General features: G+C 39.5%; 1 protein-coding gene across 1 annotated transcript in view; it reads left to right on the top strand.

Moving 5' to 3' along the window:
- SLC1A1 (solute carrier family 1 member 1) overlaps nucleotides 1–22,919 on the top strand; it is a 98,242-nt gene extending 75,323 nt beyond the window's left edge. The window contains exons 5-12 of the mRNA XM_044656707.1: nucleotides 473–515; nucleotides 2,556–2,645; nucleotides 4,052–4,236; nucleotides 7,985–8,092; nucleotides 11,237–11,359; nucleotides 11,774–11,968; nucleotides 16,656–16,790; nucleotides 22,240–22,919. Of these exons, the coding sequence (XP_044512642.1) occupies nucleotides 473–515; nucleotides 2,556–2,645; nucleotides 4,052–4,236; nucleotides 7,985–8,092; nucleotides 11,237–11,359; nucleotides 11,774–11,968; nucleotides 16,656–16,790; nucleotides 22,240–22,486 (1,126 nt within the window). The 3' untranslated portion in view covers nucleotides 22,487–22,919. The remainder of the gene's footprint in view (nucleotides 1–472; nucleotides 516–2,555; nucleotides 2,646–4,051; nucleotides 4,237–7,984; nucleotides 8,093–11,236; nucleotides 11,360–11,773; nucleotides 11,969–16,655; nucleotides 16,791–22,239) is intronic.
- Nucleotides 22,920–24,188: the final 1,269 nt, after the last annotated feature.

Raw genomic sequence — 24,188 nt, 5'->3', positions numbered from 1 at the left:
TGCCCACTATATGCCAGGCATTTGTGTGAAGGACTGGGAATACAAAGAAAAATAAGAAACAGTTCCTGATCTCAAAGATTTTACACTTTCTCTATAAATGTCCATGTACAAACAATAATACAGCATGTACATATAATAAACCCGCTAGAATGTAAGCTCCTTGAAGACAGGACCTGTTTAATTTTTGTCTTGGTATCTCCAGTGCCTGGAACATGCGTAGGCACATAATATAAGTTTATTGGACTATATTAAATGAAATAGAGAGATAAAATATTCAGAAAAGAAACCAGAGAGAGATCAGAAGTATGTCATGGAGTGCAGGGTAAGGGGCCCAGTGTGTTCCAAGTATATACTGTAATTTCTAAAATTTAAAAATGCTGATTAGATTATTTAATCAAATATTACCACTTTAGTCAAGTGACTCAAAATTCTTTTTGCCATAACCTGGTACTGTGTTCCATGTCTCCAACAGGAATATGTTCCCTGAGAATCTCATCCAAGCTTGTTTTCAGCAGGTAATATCAATGACTAGTTTGGGCTTTTGTTTCCTCCTCTCTCGTCAATTAAATTTTATTTTCTGCTAGTGTGGCCCAAGAAATAGCTCTTTCAAAATCCCAGCCCAAAAGGTAGCCGTGGATGAACATCTTGGGGTATTCTCAAATGCAGGGGAGCTCCTGGGCTCTGGATCTCTGTGGGTGCCAGCCCACAATTCCAGGAATGGAACCCTTTCTACCCTGTGAGTCATGCTGCTAAGAAAACTAGATACAGTGCCTAGCATGTACTATACAACTCCTCCTTCCTCTTTCTCTCCCAACAAATCTAAAAAGAAAAAAGTTGGACATATACCTGGAATTCTCAGAGGACTGGGGTTTAACACGAAAGAGCTTTAGGCTTTCTTCTTTTTTTTTTGGAGAAAAATACAATGAAATAAAGAATAATAGATAATAGTTTAATGTGTAAAAATCTATAATAATAATAATAATATAAAATACAGAAATACAATGAACAAGTTAGCTCTTCCTATCCTCCTTTTCTTCCAGTGATTGAGTCTTAACAGTGTCTTACTCAGTGCAAGCACTCAGCGCACTCATTTAGCAGAGCTGAGCTTTTCTCTGGGAAACTGTTTGAACAGTCCACTCACCCCATATATTCCGAGCCTTGTTCTCTTGTTTATTTTTGCATTTTTACAGCTGAGCCCATCACATACTGCTGCATTCGTTTGCATAGATTAAGTGAACAGAACATTCTATGTTCACTAATGAAATGGCTTCGTGCTGACCTCTGGAGCAGGGAACCGTGGCTCTTCAGCACAGTGATCATTTGTGAATTTACTCGTGTGTGCCCCGTTCAGTTACAGTAAAGCTTTATGCCTAATGCAATTGCTCCTTGGGTCCTTCTTTCACCTACGTGCAATGTGCCACAGACTGCCTGAAACACAGGGCTTTTTAAATGAAGGGTGACCAGGATAGTAAAGGAACTGGAAGAGCGAGGGTAGCTTAGCCTGGAGAAAATGATTGGGAAGGGGGAAGAGGGGACATGTCCATGGCCATTGAGTATTTAGATTGTCCCAAGTAAGAGACAACTTACTCTTCTTGGCCACTAAGAAAGCCACAAGTGGAATTTAGAAAGAGACAGAGGGTGGGTTAATATTTACAAACAAAAATCCTTCCTAAAAACTAGAATTATTCAGAAGTAGAATGAGAGAGTATTGAGTTTCCTAATCCCAAAAGCCTTCAGATGAAGGCTAGATGATCAATCATCAGGGATGATGATATTGTGAGGAGGTTTCTCATTCAGAGTCATGACCAGTGAGGCCATTTTCAGTGCTACAGTTCTTTGATTCTATGAAGTCTGACTCTGAGAACAGAAACTCCATTGACCATAGAAAACTCACATAACTGTGTCATTTGTTTATCTCCATTGACAATATACATAGACCATCATGGAAGTGTAAATCATATGGCCATTTTTTTCAGGTTTAAAAAATAGTTAACAAAAATTATTAGGGCTCAGTCTATTAAATAAAATATTAAAACTAGAATTTAAACCTCCATCTTTATATTGTACCATATATTTGTTCCTAATTTTGTCTTTGAAATTTTGGAAGGGAGAACGTTTTTGAATGGTGGTTGTGGGATTCCATGGTTTTAGCCCTTTCCTCCAGTTGTCAAAATATCTATTGGATAAATCTTTGAAACAATGAAAATCAGAAATGACTTCAGAGAGTATCTCAGTTTTAATGTTTCTGTGTTTCCATACTTTCCAACCTGACTTTGCCAGCTGTACCTCAGTTTCCACCTTTGTAAAATGGAGGTAGTTATCTCTCTCATAGGCTTATTGTGAATGCTTTGTAAACCTTAAAAAACTAAAGAAATCTAAGCATAATAAAAGATTATGATTATCATAATCACCTTGGCTCCGGCAGGTTTTCTTGGATGGGTCTATCACTTGTTTGCTCAATGAGAACTGCCATTTTTATTTATTCTTATGGCTAGAATTTCATTTGTTCACATTAGCCAAATTCCTTAAAATCTTTTTTTCCCTCCAATTCATAGTACAAAACCAAACGTGAGGAGTTGAAGGAAGCAGAGACGAACACCACAGGAGAATCTGTAACAGCTGTCATGGTGACTGCCATTCCAGAAGTACTGTTCTTTTCATGTTTTATTGCCTTTTACTAGTATAGAACCATGGAGAAACTAGGAGATAGGAAGGTTCTTTATTCATTATCACTCTTGATTTAAGGAGTCTTGAATTCCAGGGCTGGCTCCAACATTTAGTGTGACCCTGGGCAAGTCACTTACCCTGAGAATCAATTTTCTCTACTATAAAACAGAGATAACCTGTATACATCCTATACAAACTCTTCAACAAATTGGTGAGAAAGTGCTTTATAAACTGTAAAATACTGAAGAAACATAGATTTTTAAAGTGAGCCAGATCATCCCAGTATCGTAGCTACTCTATAACTCTAAAGTCAGGGACCCAGAAACTACTTTACTTCCTTTAGACATCCAGAGTATTATAAGTGTACCTTACATAATGTCAGTTATAGATAATGCTGGATTTGGAAGAAGCTCTTCTGACCTCTTCTGTAAAATGAGTAGGTTAGATTAGATGACTCTAAGTCTCCTACAACTCTAGAGTTGTAATTCATGCATCTTCTCTACCTTAATTATTTCCCAATGATCTCTCAACGATAACTCCCATATCTCCCTCTCTTACAACAAAAATTAAATTAAAGTTAAACCAAATGGATAGGAAAGTATTTGATACAACACCACAGCTGGCTGTGTATGTAACATTCTACATCTAGAGGTCACCATCATTCTACAAGAGAATGAAGGTATGTTCCAACACCAATCAAATAAGACATCTGTAAAAAGTCCTTAGCATGGTTCCTGGTTCATAGCAGACTCTATATAAATGCTTATTCCTTTCCCTCCCTCATTCCCCCAATCACTTGGAACTAATATCTCTCATTGTATTTGACTTGAGTTCCACTCTCTTTTGGTATTGTCTTCCATGATAGCACTGTCCATTATAGTATACAGTTCCATCTCTTATTGCTTCATGAAAATTTGGTTATCTATATATTATAGACTTTAGAATTTTGTTGCTTGTGAATTTCAACAGTTGAACTTTTGTGACATAATTCAAGACAATTCGGTGACCCTCACCTAGTATAGAGCTCTGGACCTGGGACTCAGGGAGATCTGAGTTCAAATCCTGCCTCAGACACTTATTGTGTGATCCTGAGCAAGTCATTTAACCTCTCTGTCTCCTTTTCCTCATCTGTAGCATAATAGCACTTGTCTACCAAGGTTGTTCGTGAGGACCAAATTGAAATAATGTATGACAGTGCTTTGGAAATATTACAATTCCACATAAATGTTACTATTATTAATAATATCATCCATGCTGAATGAATGAGTGAGCTGATTCACATTGAGATTTTTCTTAAAGAAGGCAATATCATTTCATGTTAGAGATTATGCAAATCAGCTGTACTGTTATCATCCACTGATATTTTCTTGGTTTTGCTCCATAGAACAAAACAAAAGAATACAAAATAGTGGGCATGTACTCGGATGGCATAAATGTCCTGGGCCTGATTGTCTTTTGCCTTGTGTTTGGAATCGTTATTGGAAAAATGGGAGAAAAGGGCCAAGTTCTGGTGGACTTCTTCAACGCACTCAATGATGCTACCATGCAAATTGTTCAGATCATTATGTGGTAAGAGGGCTCTGATTAATTTTTGTCTGGCTTTTGTTATTCTCCCCAAAAACAATTTTGAAGAAAGAGATTTATTTTTCTCTCCAATAATAAAGCTTTCTACATGCCTCTATACTCCAAGGACCCACAATACTGGCAACCATCCCTTAATAATATAAATCCCAACTCTTTCCATGTTTCCCTTAGTCCATGATTCCTTCATTTGAATTTGAAGAAAAAAATTCCTGCCCTGGTGGCCACCCTTGTGGTGATGAAATTCTTTTAGGCCAGTCCTCAAACATATCTTCCATTTCTGGGTCCCACATTTGAATCTTTTCTATGCATTTTTTTGGTGCCCTACAGGTATAGCCTTAAAACCAAGACTTGAGTCACTTCTATGCTGTGATGAAGCATTGGGGGGAGGGCTTAAGCACAGGGAGGGATATGGGCAACCCAACCTTTTAACTTGGACTGTCCAACTCTTAACATTTTATGACAAGACCACAGGAGTATGAAGTTACTCTTCTACTCTGTTTTAAGGTTCTGCCATGAAAACCTGGCATTTTATTTGACTCCTGACTTCCTTAAGCAGAGCATGAAATTAGGATCAGAATTTGTGCATGAGGTAGAAATTTTTAGGAAATGATTCAAAACTATTCCAAAATGTTATTAACTTGATTTACTCCAAAAGGACCACTTCTTCTCTGTATCTGCCATGTCATTCATCCCACCATTAAATCCCAGAATCCCAGAGTTGGAGTAGATCTCAGTGCCATTTAGCCCAAATCTCTTCCATCACACATCCAACCAGGGGTCATACAGCCTTATATTGAAGGCCTTCAATTAAAGGGTACCTTCTGTCCTCCTGAGAAGCCCATTCTACTATTGGAATGTTTGGAAGAGTTATACAAACCAGCATCTGGACAGTGACAGAGCCAATAATGTAGTTTTTCATATAGAAAAGCCATTGAATTATTCATCTGTAAGGGGAGAAATGGCAGAGGATGACTCTTTTTCAATTGGCAAAAATAAGGGTGCAAGAGGGGAGTGAAGATGATTTGGCAAAGTGAAGCACATACTTTAATTACCTAACAATTGTAGTAGTCTTGCTCTGTCTTCTGATAGTGGTAGAGGAAGAGGTTAAATCCTTTTGTTTCAGAAAGCTCACATGCAGTGATTCTGAATAGTTTCCTTTCTGAGTTCTGTATCCATAAGAAGTAGGGCCTTGCTCCATTCAAGGACCTAGAAGCTAGTACATGACTTTCAAACGTTTTTGCTGATAGGTAGAAGTTAGAAAGATTGCTCCTTTTCCTGGGGTCTCGGGCTCCCAAAAGATGTAAGAGGAACACTTGAGTTTTCACTTTTCATTCACAGAATCTCTTGGTATCAGACATCTGAAACTCCTTTTGGCTGGCAGCCTGGTAGCAAATATCACATACAACATAAATGTAATTTGCAAGAAACCTCCAAATCTTTCTCCAGTTGTCACCCATTTTCCTCTATACTCCAAGGACCCATGATTCTAGCAACCAGATGAATACTCCTGATAAGAAGGGAAACTGGGCAAGGAAGGCAGAAAGGAAATAAACAATTTTAAAGCACCTACTCTATGCCAAGCATTTTACACAATATTAACATTTGTCCTTACAGTAATCCTGGGAGACAGGTGCTATGTTTAAAGAAAGGATCCAGCCTCCACCAAGGCAAAGTATCCTTGCTTACTAAAGTGAGCATCAGCTGTCTTGTATTCCTTTTTAGCCAGGTAATGCAACAACAGCTTTCCTGTGTTAATTAGCTAGATTGCTGTCTCAGCCCTCCACTTCCCTTTCTTTGCTCATCTTTCTTCCATCCAAAGACCTGCTGCCTCACCATACAGAACCTGAAGTGTGAATTTTGTTACGGTCCTCAGTTTCCTCATCTTTCAAATGAGACATACTGGGCAAGATGATCTCCAAACTCCCTTCTAAGCCGGACTTCTGGGCGCATCTTACTCAGATCACATATTCTGTTAGTGCCCACAGTCCCTGTTGGTGTGAAATCCATGTACATGGTGATACAGGGAGTAAAATGTCAATTAAATTATTTCTATGATAGGACTACCCAAAGCAAATATGCTTCTCTATATATGGACCTCCCAAGGGCATCCTTTCTCTCTACTGATGAAAATGAACTTGTGAATATTTGACTCTGATCCCTCCCACCCACCCCCCAGGATCAGGTAAAAGTAATATCTCTGGAGCATGTGCCCAAGCATGCCTTTGCTCCTTTGGTAGGTCACCCAACAAGCATATTAAGTGCTTTCTATGTGGCAGACATAGTATTAATCTCTAGAAATAAAAAAGAAAGGCAAAATGGTCACTGTCCATTAGGACTTTACACTCTAATGGAGGATACTGCATGCAAATAATTGGGTTTGTTATTGTAAAGTCATTTTTCAGTCACATCCAACTCTTCATGACTCCATTTGGGGTTTTCATGGCAAAGATATTAGAATGGTTTGCCTTTACCATCTCTAGGTAATTACCTCATTTTACAAATGAGGAAACTGAGGTAAACAGGGTTAAGTAAATTAGTTAAGTTACTCTGGACCCAGTACTCTATCCACTGTACCACCTGCTCCCCAAATAACTGGGTATATATGAGATATATACAATATAAATGAAGTAATCACATTCCACTGTGCCCATATTTAGCTTACTTAGCCACACACACACATCATTAGACTTTAAGCTCTCCAAAGGCAGAGCCTCTAGCATTTTTTCATCTGTGTGTCCCCAATATCTAACACAACTTTGAACACTTAAAGTCATATCAAATGTTTGTGGGCCATCATTCTACATTAGATGCAGATAGGCATCACATTGGCTAAAGTGCTATGTTTAGAGGCAGGAAGGCTTGAGTTCCAATCCAGCCTCAGATACTTACTAGCTCTATGACTCTTACCCTCCTCTATCTGCTCAGTTTCCTCATCTGTAAAATGGGGATCTAGTACCTGTCTCCCAGGGATGCTTTAAGGACCAAATCATAATATTTTGTAAAGTAATTGGCATATAGTAGGAGCTTTAAAAAATGTTTATTTCCTTCCTGCCTTCCTTGCCCAGTTCCTCTTGTCATCAAGAATACTCATCTGTAATGCAGAAGAAAAACATATGATTTATCACTTGTTTATATGGGTATATGATTTAGGCTTTTGATTTTAAAAGGTTACTACAAAAATGAAAACTATGAAAATAGATATCAAGTGATAATGCATGTATAACCCAGTAGAATTGTTTGTCAGTTCCAGGAGGAGGGAAAGAAGAAGGAGTGAGACAATATGAATCATGTACCATGGAAAATCATTTTAAAATAAAAATATATATTCATCTTTGAGATACCTGGTCAGGTACAGTCTGTGAATGTGAAGAACCAACTATCCCATCCTAACCTCACTGGAAGAAGGAGTAAGAAAGGATGTCAGAGGACTTGAACTCAAATTCTAGCTTAACCTTAAGCAAGTTACTTCAGTCCTCTTTGGCCTCTGTTTGTTGTAAAGGGAAAGATTTGGTCCGGGGGCTCACTGAGGACCCTTCCAGATACCAATTGATGAACTGGTGATCATGAGTCCTCTGCCCTCTGGGACAGGAAAGAGACCTTAGAAATCATCTAGTCCTCTCTCTGCTGACTAGCCTAAATCGAATATCTACTGTTCTGCCGCAGAATGTGATCATTTTTTAAAGTTTCATCAGAGATAATTTCTTTTCCTCTTTCTGTGGCATTCACATTCTAGGTACATGCCACTGGGCATCTTGTTTCTGATTGCTGGGAAGATCATCGAAGTCGAAGACTGGGAAATATTTCGCAAACTGGGGTTGTACATGGCCACAGTTCTCAGTGGGTATGTCAGTCTTTGTATAGGGGTAGGGCAGGGTGGGGTTGGGAAATATTGCCTCTGGGGTGCTTCTGGCAAGTGGTACTGTGGGAGGAGTTCTTAATCTGGAGTTGGAGGACCTGGCTTGGATCTTACCACTGCTGTTTACTGCCTGTGTGATCACTGACAAGTCCAAATGGCATAGCAAGAGAGAGCACACTGGATTTAGAATCACAGGACCAGGGGCTTGGCTAGGTGGCTCAGTGGACAGAGAGCCAGACCTGGAGACACCTCAGATACTTCCTACCTACGTGACCCTAAGCAAGTCACTTAACCCCCATTGCCTACCCCCCATACTGCTTTTCTGCCTTAGAAACAATACACAGTACTAATTCTAAGGCAGAAGGTAAAGGTTAAAAAAAAGTAGAATCACAGAGCCTGGGTCCAGGCATGATCTTGGGAGACTTGGTGGAAGTCACTTCACATTTCTCTTGGCCTCTCTTTCTTCATCTGTAAAACAAAGTTACCAGATGGCCCTGAAGATCTCTTCCAATTATAAATCTATGACAATAGCTCTAGGCCTCAGTTTCCTCACCTGTCAGATGAGAATCTTAGACTAGATGATTTCATAGAGCCTATCCAGCTCTAGATTGTATGAATTTTTTTTAATCAGTCTTTCTGGTTATTTATAAAGAGAGAGTCCTAAGATAAGATAAGCAGGTTCTGGATCTGCTCTTTAATTGCTATATTGGGAATGGATTACACTGTGCTAATTGCTGGTTTTGGAAGAACGAATTGTACCAGACTATATTGCTCACAGCCTCCTGGTTGCTCAGAAATCATTCTCAGAGAACATCCTGTAGGGTTCTAAGGATATTACATAGAAATACTCATCTCCCTCTCACTCCCGGCATCTCTTGGCTTATCCAAATGCCTTTGAGGACCTAGTTCTGTTTCTGAGGGCTATAATAGCCTTTGGGCTATGACACCTGCCATGCTAATAAGTCTACCTCACATTCATTTTTTTTCTTTTTTTTTTTCTCTTTCTTTCACAATCTAGAGTCTTTATGGTTGACAAAATTGTTATTCCCACAATAAACCACTGAGGTTAATACCGCCATTGTGAAGAAGAGGTGACTAAGGCTCAGAATGATTAAATGATGGACCCAAAGGTCACACTACAAGAGAGGCAGTAAGGTGTAGGGGAGCTGGCCTCAGATCCAGGAAGACCTGAGTTTGAGTCCCTCCTTTGGCACCTGCTGGCCTGGGACAAGTCACTTAAACATTTCACCACTCTAGGCAATTTCTAAGACTATACATTGCAAATTGGTAGAGAGAGGTTCCTAACCTCTAATCTCTGTGAGTAAAATCATAGGTCCAATTCCAATCCCTATCCCTATACATCAAGAGCCTATCTGAGCCTGTGTCCTCATTCTTAAGCCAGAGCTCCTCTCTTTGGGGCACATAGTTGAGCCACAAATTCCTTGAACCAAAAAAAGTTCATTTCCCCCCTATATATCTATGTTCCAAACAAGTAAGACTCTGAGTGAAAGGCATCGTTGTTGTTCAGTTGCTTTCGGTTGTGTCTGACTCTTCATGACCCCACTGGGGATATTCTTGACAGAGAAACTGGAGTAGTTTGCCATTTCCTTCTCCAACTCATTTTACAGATCAGGAAACTGAGGCAAACAGGGTAAAATGATTTGTATAGGGCCACATAGCCAGGAAGTGTTTGAGACTGGATTTGAACTCAGAAAAATGAGTCTTACTGACACCAGGCCCAACACTCTATCTACTACACCACCTCGCTGCCCATTTGACCATGGACAAATCATTTAATCTAAAAGGATTTATTTGATTGCTTCAATCTACATATGTCATTTTATTATTTTTTCCCAGTCTCTTCTGTGTGCATTACCTAGATTGTGTCATTCCAGTATTCTAGCTGAAATGTGGACACTTTCTTTGGAAAGGACTAGAGAGGGGACGGAAAGAAAAGTCTCAAAATGTGACACTTTAAAAGAAATGAATTCTGTCAGTCTGTAGTCCTCCTCAGGCCATTATGACTGTGTCTGCCTACCTGTCAGTTTGGGATGGAAGAAAAAGCAAGCAGGAGATCAGAGCTTAGTCAGCCATATGACCTTGGGGAAGTCATTTAACCTCCACACCTAAATTTTCTCATCCTTGAAATGGGAAAGGAGGGGGAAGGACCTACTATATCTACAAAGTTGATGCAATGATCAAATGAGATAAGGCATGGAAAATATTTATTTAAATATAAAGTTTCAGGGGCAGCAAGGTGACTCAATGGATAGAGAGCCAAGCCTGGAGATGGGAGATCTTGGGTTCAAATCTGGCCTCAGATATTTCCTATTGATTAGATATGACTTGACCCTGGGCAAGTCACTTTACCCTAATTGCCTAGCTCTTACTCCTCTTCTGCTTTGGAACCAATACTTCAGATTGATTCTAAGACAGAAGGTAAGGTAGGTTTTTGTTTTTTAAAGGTATAAAGTTTCTATATAGACATAAGGATATAGTTGTACTTTGATAAATGCCTTAGAATCAAGATGTTTGTTGTTCAGTAGTATCCACGTTTTGTGACCTTTTCGGGGGTTTTCTTGGCCAAGATACTGGGGTGACTTACCAATCTCCTCTCTAGCTTACTTTTTGATGAGGACACTGAGGTGAACAGAGTTACTTGATTTGCCTAGAGTCATATAGCTACTAAGAATCTGAGGCCAGATTTAAACCCAGAAAGATGAGTCTTCCTGACACCAGGTCCATAACTCTGTCGACTACACCACCAAGCTTCCTCGGACTCAAGATGACTTGGGTTCAAAATCTCTCTTTGATGCATACCACATTTGTGACCTTGGGAAAATCAGTTAACCTCTAAGTGTTCCCCAACCAAAGAATATATTATAGATAAGTTATTGAGCTGCATTAGTGGGAGGAGTTTTATACACCAAGAGATTCCCACAGGGAAAAAATCATAGGTTTTGTTAGATAAAAATACATATACATTTATACCTATACATATGCATAGGGATATACACATATAACATATTCAAAACATTTTAATGCTTTGATGTTTCTATTATCCCAGTAAAAGTGGGTACCCCTCCCACCAACATTATTATCTATAAAATTGTCTCTCTTTATTTGCAGGCTTGCCATACATTCCATTGTAATCCTCCCACTCATATACTTGTTAATTGTACGAAAGAACCCTTTCCGGTTTGCACTGGGGATGGCACAGGCTCTACTCACAGCCCTCATGATCTCTTCCAGGTAAATGAAGATATTTTCTTTTATTGGTAACAAATGCGTGCAAAGGGACTCTGTGAATCTTGTCTTTGCCTAGCTGTCCCTTCCTGCATTTTGTAATGGTAGACACAAAATGCTGTAGTTTTAGAGAAAATCTTCAGGTTGAGAAACAAGTAATATTCTTGGTGTCTCTGTCTCAGAATATATTTCCTCTTCCACTAAATGTTTTTCCCCTTTCTTAGTATGAGACCATTTTTAAGAGTTTTATTGTATTTATGGGAGGTATAATTAGCACTCTGCATTTTGTCTCCTAGAATTACTGAAGGGTAGATTTATGATCTTTAAGGTTACCCTTCTAAAATCAAAAAGCCTTAATAGACAAGAAATACAGAGCTGACTTTCCATAACTAAGGATTGGTTTTCCTCTTAATTGTTCAGCTCAGCAACACTACCTGTCACCTTTCGCTGTGCAGAAGAAAAGAACCAAGTGGACAAGAGAATCACCAGATTTGTTTTGCCTGTTGGTGCAACAATCAACATGGATGGAACTGCCCTCTATGAAGCAGTTGCTGCTGTGTTCATTGCACAACTCAATGACCTGGATCTGGACATTGGACAAATAATCACCATTAGGTGGGGTCAAGGTGTCATGTGAATGCCATCACTATTACTCCCTATAAAGTACCAGTGAAATAGATCAGGATGTTGGTTATTCTCCAGTTAAAGATTTTGAACTTTTATCTTCTACTCTTTATGGTTCCCACTCATCCCTAAGAATAAGCAAAGCTATATATAATGGAACTCTGAAACTCGAGACCTCAGCCAGTTTGATTCAAAGATATCTTCTATTCTGAACTGAAAAGAGATTGGGTTCAAAGTGGAGCTGATCTAAAAGTTTCATTACAATGTCCTACCAATATTAGACCAAACGCTTCCCGAGCATGCTCTATAGACTTGAACTTCTGGATCTAAAACCAAGTCTAACTTCTCTTTCCCCTTCCCAGCCATCTTGGTTTAGGACTGAGTTAAAAATGAACTGTTGGTTTCCAATTTCTAGATGAGAAAGCTGAGGCCTTAGAGATGATCATATGACTTTTGTGGCAGGACTTGAACCTAAATACTAATTCCAAATCTAGTTTTCCATAAGGTGGATAAGTAAAATATCCATTTCTGAACATTTGTCCCTTTCATTCTAGGTGTTCCTTCCTTACCTTAGTTCTGCCTTTTTTAGGTGCCTCTAATTTTTTATTCTCAGAACTAGAGTAGTCCTTGTGCCTAGGCTCCAAAGAGTCAAGATGCATATATTCATTATAGTCTAGCCATAGACTTAAGCCACCTTCAGCTAATGGCTCTGACCCAATAATAATGTGAGACCCACGGTAATTGTTTTTTAAAAAAATCATTGCTGGCTACACCCAAGAGCTCCTTGACCTCTTTATAGAATCTTATTTTGCATACCTTGAATGTAGTAGGTGCTTAAAAAATGTTTCCTGAATTTAATTTATTCACCTTTCCCTTCAGGATACACTGTCATCCCTTTTCTTAAGGCAGCTAAGTGGTGTAGTGGAGTCAAGAATGGCTGAGTTCAAATCTTGCCTTTGCCATTAACTGTGTCACTTTGGGGGAGTAATTTAACTTCTCTGAGCCTTAGTTTTCTCTTCTATAAAGTAAGGGGCGTTAACTAGATGGCTTCTAAGATCACTATGCACAGAGGATTATATGCTGGGCTTACAATCAAAAGGATCTGAATTAAAATCTGACCTGAGACACTTACTGTATGACAGTAGGCAAGTCAGTTAACCTCTGCCTGCCTCTGTTTCTTCAACTGTTTAATGCAGATTATAATAGCACCTACTATCCTGGGTTATTTTGAGGATAAAATGAGAATATTTGTAAAGTGCTTAGCATAGTGCTTGGGCACAGAGCAGAGACTTAATAAGTATTTATATCCTTCCTTCTCTCCTTTATCTCTTCCTTCCTTTCTTCTTTCTTTCTTTCCTTCCCCTTTCCCACCATTCCAGCTCTAAATCAATGATCCTAAGGTAACTATGAGACCATTGGATGGTTAAGGCCCTCATGGAGGCACAAACTCCATGACATCACAGGGCTTGAACCTCCAGAAAAATCTCTGTGTGCCTTGGTATTGTGAAATAACTATAAATTCTTTCCAAGAACATTATCTAGAATTGCATCTAAATCAGTGATAAGATCCATGATCTCTGCATCTCTACCAATGCACAGCATTCTTTAGATATCTAAGGACTCCTTATCCATACATAAATAAATGTTTATCAACTAGAATTAAATTCCAGATCCCTGAATGCCCCCATTCTTAAAAAGGGGATCTAAGGATGTGAAAAGGGCCCTCTGAAAAGTTTTATTTTCTTCTCTGAAAAACAAAACACCTCTGAGTCAAAGGTAAATTGCACAGAAGCATCAGAAATCACTTTTTCCCACCCAAAGGCTTAAAGTTGTTGAGTCCCAGGCCAAAGGAAGTGGCATGTCTGAACTTTGGTGAGGCAGGGCTGAGGCCAAAGTCAGAATCATCCTTGACTTCATGTACTTTCCCAGTTCCACACCCAACCTCAGTCTGCAGAAAATTGTTGGTTAATTCTTGAAACATCATGACTTCTTCCTGGTAAGCTGAGGAGATCTAAATGCAATTGTGGCCACAAAACCACCCCCACTTTGGCAAAACAGTACTGGTGTGGGCTTAGTATAAGTCACATACCTGCCAGGAAGAAGGAAGATGTGTTGAAATTGGGACAAACCATAGCCCAGAGTTTGGCTGTGCCTGAGATATTTGACCAAGTGTTGCAGTGTTGGCAGGACTCTCAAAATTTTGTAACTCCTAGTATAGATTTGTGTGTTGGAAGTGCCTTAGTGGGACAATAATAATGGGACAAAAAACCTTTTTAAGGTTCATACTTTCTCCACTAAAGCTATGTGAGGTAGATAAATTAAATATCTGTCTCGCCCACTTTACAAATGAAATGGGGTTCAAGGAGTTAAATGATTAGTCCTTGGTTACATAGCCTGATATAAGAGCCAGGGTTCAAAACTAGGGTTCCTAGCTGCATTCTTTTTCCATCGCACCGTGCTTCTGAACGTTCACAAGAGGAAAAGACTTTACCTGAGAGTGGCTTTTTGGAAAAGTGTCAAAAGCCAAGTCATTTGATGTGTGCAAAGTCTGTGGTCTGAAGGGGTGGGTTAGTTTAGAGGACTCAATTATTTGCCTCAGATTTAGGAATCTCTAGGCACAACCAAAAGCAAGTTCCCACATTAGTATTCATTCTTTTTCACTTGACTGGCTTCTTCACTCTTAGACATGCCCAGGACTCTTTCTTTTTTAATATTTTATTTTTCCTCCAACCACATGCCCAGATTTTTTCTTTCTTTATTTCTTTCTTTTTCTTTCTTTCTTTCTCTTTCTCTCTCTCTTTCTTTCTTTCTTTTTCCTTCTCTCTTTCTCATTCTTCTCTTTCATCCTTCTTTCCTTTCTTCCTTCACTTCTTTCTTCCTTTCTTTCTCTCTTTTTCTCTTTCCTTCTCACTCTTTCTCTTTCTTTCCTTCTTTCTCTTCCCTTCTCTTTCTTTTTCCTTTTCTTCCTCTCTTTCTTTTTAAATAATATTTTCTTTTCCTCCAACTACATGCCCAGGTCTCTTTTCTTTTTTAATCATATTTTATTTTTTCTCAATTACATATCTAGGCCTCCTTTATCCCTAAAATAGCCTTATTCATAACCTTACTACCCACTCAGGCTCTCATCTTTTCTCTTTCTAGTCAGATATCTAGAAAAAAATAGTCGGTATGGTAAACTGGGGAAATGCTGTAGATAGGGTTTTCTGAGTCCCCAGCCAAGCATTTGATGGCCTCTCATTTCATGAACAAGATGGGAAGATATGAGTGGATTCAGAACTAGCGGAATTAATGAATGAATGAAAAAGCTTTTATTGAGTACTTGCTACATATCCAGCTTTGTGTTAAGCATTAAGAATATATACAGAGCTCCCTGCCCTTGAGAAGCTTACCTTCCAACAGGAGTATTAATCCATATAGGAGTGGTTTGGAAAGTACAGGGATGTTAGTACAGTTAAACTGGAATAGTATGGCATACCCTTTCCTAGAGTAATGGCAGTATTAATTTGATTATCATAAGGGGAGGTTAGTGTGGAGAAGTCAACCAGAGAATATGGCTGGGGTGTCAAGTGTGATGTAGAAGAGGCCACCTAGAAGGCTCCATGATATATAAGACACTGTTTAAAAGAGGAGAGTATGAATGGGTTGATGCCTTTATTCCTGTGCTACTTAACATTTTTATCAAAGGTGTACTTGTCACATTCCCAGACAACACCAAGAGGGATAATTTACACGTGGAATAACAGAGTCAGAGTCCAAAAAAGATTTCTTCAGGCTAGAATAAGGGGCTAGATCTAATAAGATATAATAATAATAATAATATATTAGTAATAATAACTGGCATAAATATAGTATTTTAAGGTTTGCAGTGCATCTTCCAAATATTACCTCACTCAATCTTCCCTTAAGGGGTAAGTGGTATTATTATCCCTATTTTACAAATAAGGAAACTGAGGCAGATAGCAATTAAGTGACTGACCCAGGTTCAAATGGCTAGTATCTTGTGGTCAGATTTGAACCCAGGTCTCCCTGACTCTGGTTCTAACGCTCATCCACTTCACCACTTACACTGTGAGCAAGGACTTTTGGCTTTCTTTGTATCGCCTCTGCTTAATCCCAGTGCCTGGCACACACTAGATGCTTAATCAATCCTTGTTCATTGACTCAGTAACTGACAAGAATGTCAAAGGACCTAATTGGTCATATCGACATTAGAGAAGAGAATACTTAAGGGAGATCTGATGGCTGTCTTCAGGTCAGCTAGAAAAGGAATCTGACTTGTCCCACATTGTTCTAGAGAAGCAATGAACAGAAGTTGTAAAGAGGCTAATTTTGGCTAGATGAAAGGTAAAAGCCATGAAGTTTTCTCTGACCATATCACACATATTATTTCCTTCTCCTTAAAACCCCATCTCCCTTTGATAACTATATTTTCCCTGTACTATAAGTATTCCTGCCACTTGCCTTATTTTTCCTGCTTGATCATAAGCTCCTTGAAGGTAGAGGCTGAATTTAATCCTTCTTTCTGTCTCCCTACAGAGTCACACACACAGTTAGTATTCCTCAACTTTCCTCGGTTTGATTTGGAAAAGAAGTTGTAATGACAGTCAGGTGTAAGACAGGTCTTATAAGGAAGATTACATTTCTGATTCCTTTTCTTGTATATATGTTTTGGTCACAGTGTCACAGCAACAGCTGCCAGCATTGGAGCTGCAGGTGTGCCCCAGGCAGGACTGGTGACGATGGTCATTGTACTGAGTGCCGTTGGCTTGCCAGCCGAAGACGTCACCCTCATCATTGCTGTCGACTGGCTTTTGTGAGTTGTCCCTGTCTGACTTGAAATCATTGTCCTTAATGGGGGGTAGGGGGTGGGGGAGAAGAGGACAAGTTTTCCCAAACAAGCCTAGGATCATTCTCTTTCAAGGTGATTTCAAGGATGGCTAGATGGCTCAGTAAACAGAGAGCCAAGCCTAGAGATGGGAGGTCCTAGGTTCAAATCTAGTCTCAGACACTTTTCTAGCCAGACGCTTTCCTGGACAAGTCACTTAACCCTGATTGCCTAACCTGTACTATTCTTATGCCTTGGAACCAATACTTAGCGTTCATTGATTCTAAGACAGAAAATAAGGGTTTAAAAAAAAAAAAAAAAAAGATGGTCCGTGGAGCCCTCTGCTGTTATCTTAATTTCTTTCTGATCAAGGCCACATGATAAGGTGCTTAAAAATTAACTCATCATAAAGACAATTGCTGATTTTTATAAGTCAGTAGTATCGTGATCATCTTCTGTGATACAGTCATGCCCAAGGTTAGATGTTGGGCAGGGAACAAAAAGACAGATAGTAGTGAGATTAATGACTATCTATTGTCCCATGTCTATCTGCTTCCAACCTAAGTCCAGGCTTTAACAGGCCTATTAATCATAAAATTTTAAAGCATGAGGAATCGTAGCATTTACAGCTTGAAGGAACCATCTAGTCCAACTCCCTCAGTTTATTGATGAGGAAACTGTGGTGCATGAAAGAGAAATTATTTACCTAGAGGTCATCACAGGTGCCACGGAGCAGAGATGGGATCCAAACCCAGATCTTCTGATTACAAATGCAGTATTCTTCCTGCCTCGTAACATTGGACACTTACAAGGTCATGTAGTTCAATTCCTTCATTTTATAGAAGAGGACACCAAGTCCTTGAAAAGGGAAGGACCTTCCACATGATCACAAATTGTACAGCAGAGGCAGGACTCAAACCCAGGGTTCCTGCCTTCTACATCTAGCTTGCTTTCCATGACCAAACAACTGCTGCTTCTTCAAATACATCCTCCCAAGAATCCCTGGGACTCTCAATAAGTCAGTAGGAAGATGGACTCTCTTATGAGGCTATTACAATACAAATCATTGTACCAGTCCTGATTCTACCTCTTTGGGAATTCAGGGTTTAAGTTATAACTAGTCAGGTCACCCCAGGGAAGGGCTGTGTTTTGTAATATTCTATAAGTAAGGTAGGTAGGTGGCACAGTGGATAGGGCACTAGGCTTGGAATCAGGAAGACTCATTATCTTGAGTTCAAATCTGGCCTAAGATACTTCCTGTCTTACTCTGGGCAAGTCACTTAACCTGTTTGCCCAAGTTTCCTTGTCTGTAAAATGAGCTGGAAGAGCCTGCTCAGGCCATTAGGTTTTAGGTGCTGTCTTTTCTTATCAGAATATAATCTCTTTAAGGGCAAGAACTATTTTTCTTTCTACTTGTGTCTGTATTCCCAGAACTTAATACAGTGCCCGTCACATAGGAAGAGCTTAATAAATGCTTTTTGACTCGATTTAACATTAATTGTGGACTGATCATTCTTCAGATGAGAAATCTCAAGTCTAGGGAATTTCAATGATTTGCTCAAAGCAACATGAATGACAATAAAAGTCAGAGGCAGGATTTGAACCCAGGCCTGATTTCAGAACCTACTTAACCTCTCATTATATATCATTCATTTCTGAGACAGCTGAACAGAAATCTGCCAACTGACCTAAAGGAGAATCAGTCAGTCACTAACAATAACAATGAGCTCTATATCCAGTGTTGGCACAGTCTAGACTGGGCATAAATACAGTATTTGTGAGCACACGCTAATTCATTCTACCTGCAGTTTTCATAAGAATGGGGCTTTGTCCAGCTCTTGACAGTAAACTTTTCTCTGAAGCCTCAAGCCTTGTCACTGAGGATTCAAATTCCTTGAATGGAACTAGGTATATTTAACTTGGAAAAGAGAAAACTTAGACAGGGCATGATAGCTGTCTTCAAATATTTAAAGCTTGGCATACAGAAGAGAAATTAGACTTGTTCTGCCTCTTCTTCTCCTGCCCACCCCTCAGAGAACAGAGTCAGCAACAAGAGAAAGAAATTACAAAGAGTTATTTTAGGCTTGGTGTCAGGGGAAATATCCTAAGAGTCTGAATAGTACTATAGAATGGCCTTCCCCATGATGTGGTGGGTTCCTCTTCACTAGAGGTTTTCCACTCGTTAGATATGTTGTACTGATGAGTCTTGTTCAGATCCAGATTGGCTTGGATGGCCTATGACTTCTCTTCCTACTCAAGACTCTGATTCTGTGAAAACCCCAGAACCTCCTGTTTCCTCTAAGAGACAAATGCCAAGCCTTGTCTATTCTACTTTGAAAACATTTCTCCCATCCATGCCCTTCTCTCCACTCACACGGTTTAGGATTTTTCAAATTTTGTGGACTATATTAGTAGTCACCAGAAAGATGCCCAAGTGGTATTCCTCCACCATATTTTTCATCTTGTTACCATCCTACTTGAAAAGTTCCAGAGGCTCCCTCTTGCCTCTCAATCAAATATAAATTCTTCTCTTTGGCATCTAAAGCCCATCACAATCTAGATCTAGCCTGCCTTCTCAGGTTTATTACGTCTTACTCCCCTTCACATACTCTGTTCTTCAGTCAAACTGGTCTATTTGCTATTCCTCATGCATGGTTTTCCATCTCCGTCTTCATCCCTTTGCACAAGCTTTGCTCCATTCCTGGAATATACTCCTTCCTTGCCTGTACTTCCTAGAATTCCTAGTTTCCTTCAGGGCTCAGGCACTTCTGAGAAGAGGCCTTTCAGTCTTCCAATTTCTAGTGCTTCCCTGTTCCCCACAAATAAAATTCCTTGTATTTACTTTTAATGTATTTTGTATTTACTTATATGTATTAAGTTATTTTCCCCAGCAGAATAAAATTCTTTAAGGTATTTCATATTTGTATTTGTATCCCCAAGGCTTAGAGCATAGTAAACTCATTGTTCAATTGTTTCAGTTGTGTTCAACTTGGTGACTCAATTTGGGGTTTTCCTAGCAAGATATTGTAGTGATTTGCTATTTTCATTCTCTAGCTCATTTTACATATGAAGAATGAAGGTAAACAGAGTTAAGTTACTTACCCAGGGTCACAGAGCCACATAATGTCTGAGAATAGATTTGAATTCAGAAAGATGAGTCTTTCTGACTCCAGGTTTGGCGCGCTATCCACTTTGCCACCTAGAGCTGCCCAGTAGGCTCATAATATCTGTTTATTAATCAGTATTTTAAGTACCAGCCTACATGTATCTGTTTTGATATTGGACACTATGATGCAGTAGAAAGCCTTTAAGATATCTGGGTATAAGTGTATAAAAGCTAGAATTGACCTACTGGGTTGTTTTTTTTTTTTTTCATTTTTGGGGTGGATATGGATTAGGAAGCAGAGCCAGGACAATGTGTTTGTATACATCAAGTAGGGTTTGGGGTCTGAGCTTGGAGCCAATATTAGGACACATATGAATTCAATATGAGCATAGGCAAGGCAGTTTATCTCTTCAAGCCTCCATGTTCTCACCTGTAAAAGGGTAAAACCTATGTCTATGTTTGCAACCCTATGGCACACATGCCAGAGCATGCCAGAGGGGGTTGTACCCTTCCCCACCTCCACACTCACCTGAGGACATTTCTCCCATCACCTGCCCCTCTTCTCGGCAGCCCAGTGGGAGTGCTTCCTCTGTCCCCTATCTGGGGTAAGGCAGGAGCTCACATACAGTGTCAGGGTTGCAGTTTGGGCACTCAGAATCTAAAAATTTCACCATCACTGCCCTATGTAGACAGCTAGGTGGATAGAACACTGGGCTTAGAATTAAGAATACTCATCTTTCTGAGTTCAAATCTGGTCTCAGACATTTACTAGCTATGTAACCACAGGCAAATCACTTCACCCTGTTTGCCTCAGTTTCCTCATCCTGGTGAAGGAAATGTCAAAATACTCCAGTATCTTTGCCATGAAAACCCCAAATGGGGTCAGAAAGAGTTGGACAAAACTGAAACAATTGAAAAACAAAAATGAACCCTGCAGAAGTGTGAGTATTCTAGCATTAAAATTGTGTACAAAAAAAATTTTTTTAAGGGGGAAGCTGAGTGGCTCAGTGGATTGAGAGCCAGGCCTAGAGACAAGAAGTCCTAGGTTCAAATCTGGCCTCATACACTTCCTAGCTGTATGATCCTGGGCAATTCACTTGACCCCCATTGCCTAGCCCTTACCACTCTTTTGCCTTGGAACCAATACACAGTATTAATTCTAAAGGGGTTTTTTTAAGTGTGCATTTGTTTTTTTAAGTATTGAAAAGTATCCTTTTTAGAATAGGCAGTTACCTAACTCTAATCTTAGCTTTGCTGAGAAGCTCTGGCTTCAGGGTGTTTCAGCCACTAAGTCTATTGGTCTAATCCTGAATTTCCAAGTCTACCCATATGCTTCAGATCTAAGCAATCAACAAATATTTGCTAAATACCAAGATGTGCATGGCCCCAGGGGATGAGGATATAAAGGGGGAGAAAGTGAAACAGGCCCTCCCCTCATAGAACTTGGGAGGGAGGGACCCGGGTATATATGTATAGTTATGGAAAATAGGGACTGTTAAATGGTACTGTGGATAGAATGTTGGGCCTGGAGCCAGAAAGATTCATCTTCCTTCATTCAAATCTGGCCTCAGACATTTACTAGTTAGGAGGCTCATGGGCAAGTCATTTAACCCTATTTGCCTCAGTTTCCTCATCTGTAAAATGAATTGGAGAAGGAAATGGCAAACCACTCCAGTATCTTTGCCAAGAAAATTCCAATGGGGTCATGAAGAGTTAGACATAACTGAAATGACTGAACAACAAAATTGAGGGAATAGAAAGAGAAGAGGAAGAAGCCCATGGAAGTGTATCTTGGGGACATACCTAGAGTTAGGGGGCATGATATGAATGATGAGTCAGCCAAAATGAGAAAGAAGTGATCAGAAAGACAAGAGGAGGACTAAAAGAGTAGTATCATAAAATCCAGAAAGGAAAGAGTAACCAGGAGGTGATCATCAATTTCAAATGCTTAAGAGACATAAAGAAAAATGAGAACTGAGAAAAGGCCATTAGCCTTGGCAATTAAGAGATCATTAGTAACTTTGGAAAGAAGAGTTTCAGTTGAACAATGAGAAATTGCCCCAAAGTGAATTGGCTTGCTTTTGGAGATGAAGTGTTCCTCTCATTAATGGTCTTCAAAGATTAGTTGACTCTTTATCAGGTATTTTGTAGAAAGGATACTTTTTCAGGTATAAGTTAAAACAAAATGCCCATTGAAATCTATTCCAACTCTGAAATTCTCTGATTTTCTAGCTTAATTGGAAACTGAATAGAACAGTGGCCTTTCACATCCTTCAACCTGAGATAAACAAATAAACCAATTCTGCCTGACCCAAATGTTCTCTCTTCTAGGGACCGGTTCAGGACCATGGTGAATGTCCTTGGTGATGCATACGGAACAGGAATCGTAGAGAAGCTTTCTAAAAAAGAGCTGGAGCAGATGGACTCCACATCCGAAGTCAACATTGTGAACCCCTTTGCCTTGGAATCCACAATACTTGATAGTGAAGATGCAGAGACCAAGAAATCATATGTCAATGGAGGCTTTGCCATAGACAAATCTGACACTATCTCATTTACTCAGACATCACAGTTCTAGAGCCCCTTCTTCCATTCCCTGGGCTGGGAACATTTCAGGACATCACCACAAGAGGGATCTCTCAGCAAATCACAACATAATTAAAAGGGGGGAAAAGCAATTATCCAACCTGAGTGCTTTTGATTTGATACCCAGACCTCCAGATTATTTTCTACATTGGATGTTCAGCCCTTGCTCCAAAGAGGAAAAAGGGGTAGAGAGGGAGAAGGGTAGAAGATTGCTTAAGAAAGAATTTGAATTATCTGTATTTTTAAAAAATTATCACTGATGAAATTTGGAAGTGACTGTTGGGATCTCAGCAATGAAACAGAGCAAAAATTGTTTGGCTTCCTCAGGCATAGTTCAATTTTTCACTTTTTTTTAAACTCTTCTGCCATTCTGAGCCCAGGACTTTATTTGAACTCTCCTTTGATATGTTTTCTTTTGCTCAACATATTTTTTTTTTGGGGGGGGGGCAGATTACACTGGATTCAAATAGTCCACTGGATAATGTGCCAAACTTTCCATTTTGCACTTGTCTTAAGCAAACTACTTTGGAAAGAAAATAGACCAGCAGAGTCCTGCAATAAACATTTAAGATTGGAGGAGGATTTTGTTTATGTTTTAAAAGTACTGTATTGAAAATCTAGGAACTATTAACCCTACCACCATCACCATGTTTATTATAGAGGTCTATTATATATAAGTATTTATTTTTTTCTTAGAGTTGCCAGAGGGCAGAATTGAACTGTCAATGTGAAATAAATATTTCCCTTGTCTTCAAAAGCAATTACAAAGCCAACTTTTTAGTAAGCTTGGGAAGCGTATGAGCACTTCTCCATCAGGGGCATAGAAAGGAGAAGTCAGTTTGGCTCTTGCCGTATCATCTCTATATATGAGCCCCATTACAGATGGAGGTAATGATGATGACCACAGGTGGCCTAGACAATACTTTAGGACTTCCACAACTTAGCTGCTAGAGCAGGGGTCGGCAACGTATGACTCTTCAGCCTATCTGGCTCTTTTGAGGGCCAGATATGGCTCTTTCTGCAGGAGCCATAAAGTCAATTTTTTTTCAGGCGCTGTTACAGGAGCGCACTGTGAGCACTGTACAGCTCTCACAAAATTACATGTTAAAAAATGAGGCGTTTATGGCTCTCACGGCCAAAAAGGTTGCCCACCCCTGTGCTAGAGGAAAATCCCCTCATCTCTGCTCTGTTGAAGACAATATACTACAGAACCACCCATAGACAGGCTAGATAGGTTTTTAACTTTCTTTTTTCTTAGATTCCAGTGCCCTGCCATCTTTGTCTTTTTGCGTCCATCCAGGACTAAATGAGACAGTCAAGCTGCATCAGCCAAGCTATATTTTACTAAATGTCCTGGACTGAGTAAACAAATGATGCAGGCCAGAAAAGGACTGTGCCTGTGATGGATTTCCACAGAGAAGGAGCTCCATAATGTCCAGTGTCTGTATGCAATACCTCAGGGGAAGCTCTTCCATTTTTTGAACCTCATTAATCTCCCCTGGGGAGCTGTCCAGCTCTACTGATCATCATTCTTCTGAAGCATAAGGAAGCTCCACTTGTAAATAATGCTTAGCATAAAACTGAACTTAAACTGTTGTCCAAAATAATCAAGTTTCTGCAGTATTAGTCCATTTCAACCAACACTTTTGTATTTAAGAAATTCTGGAAATGTGCCAAAGAAACATGAAAAGGAA

The sequence above is a fragment of the Gracilinanus agilis genome, chromosome 1 (assembly GCF_016433145.1).
Source record: "Gracilinanus agilis isolate LMUSP501 chromosome 1, AgileGrace, whole genome shotgun sequence".
NCBI lineage: Eukaryota > Metazoa > Chordata > Mammalia > Didelphimorphia > Didelphidae > Gracilinanus > Gracilinanus agilis.
The sequence above is the reverse complement of the archived record's forward strand: the minus strand, read 5'-3'. Positions and strand labels throughout refer to the sequence as shown.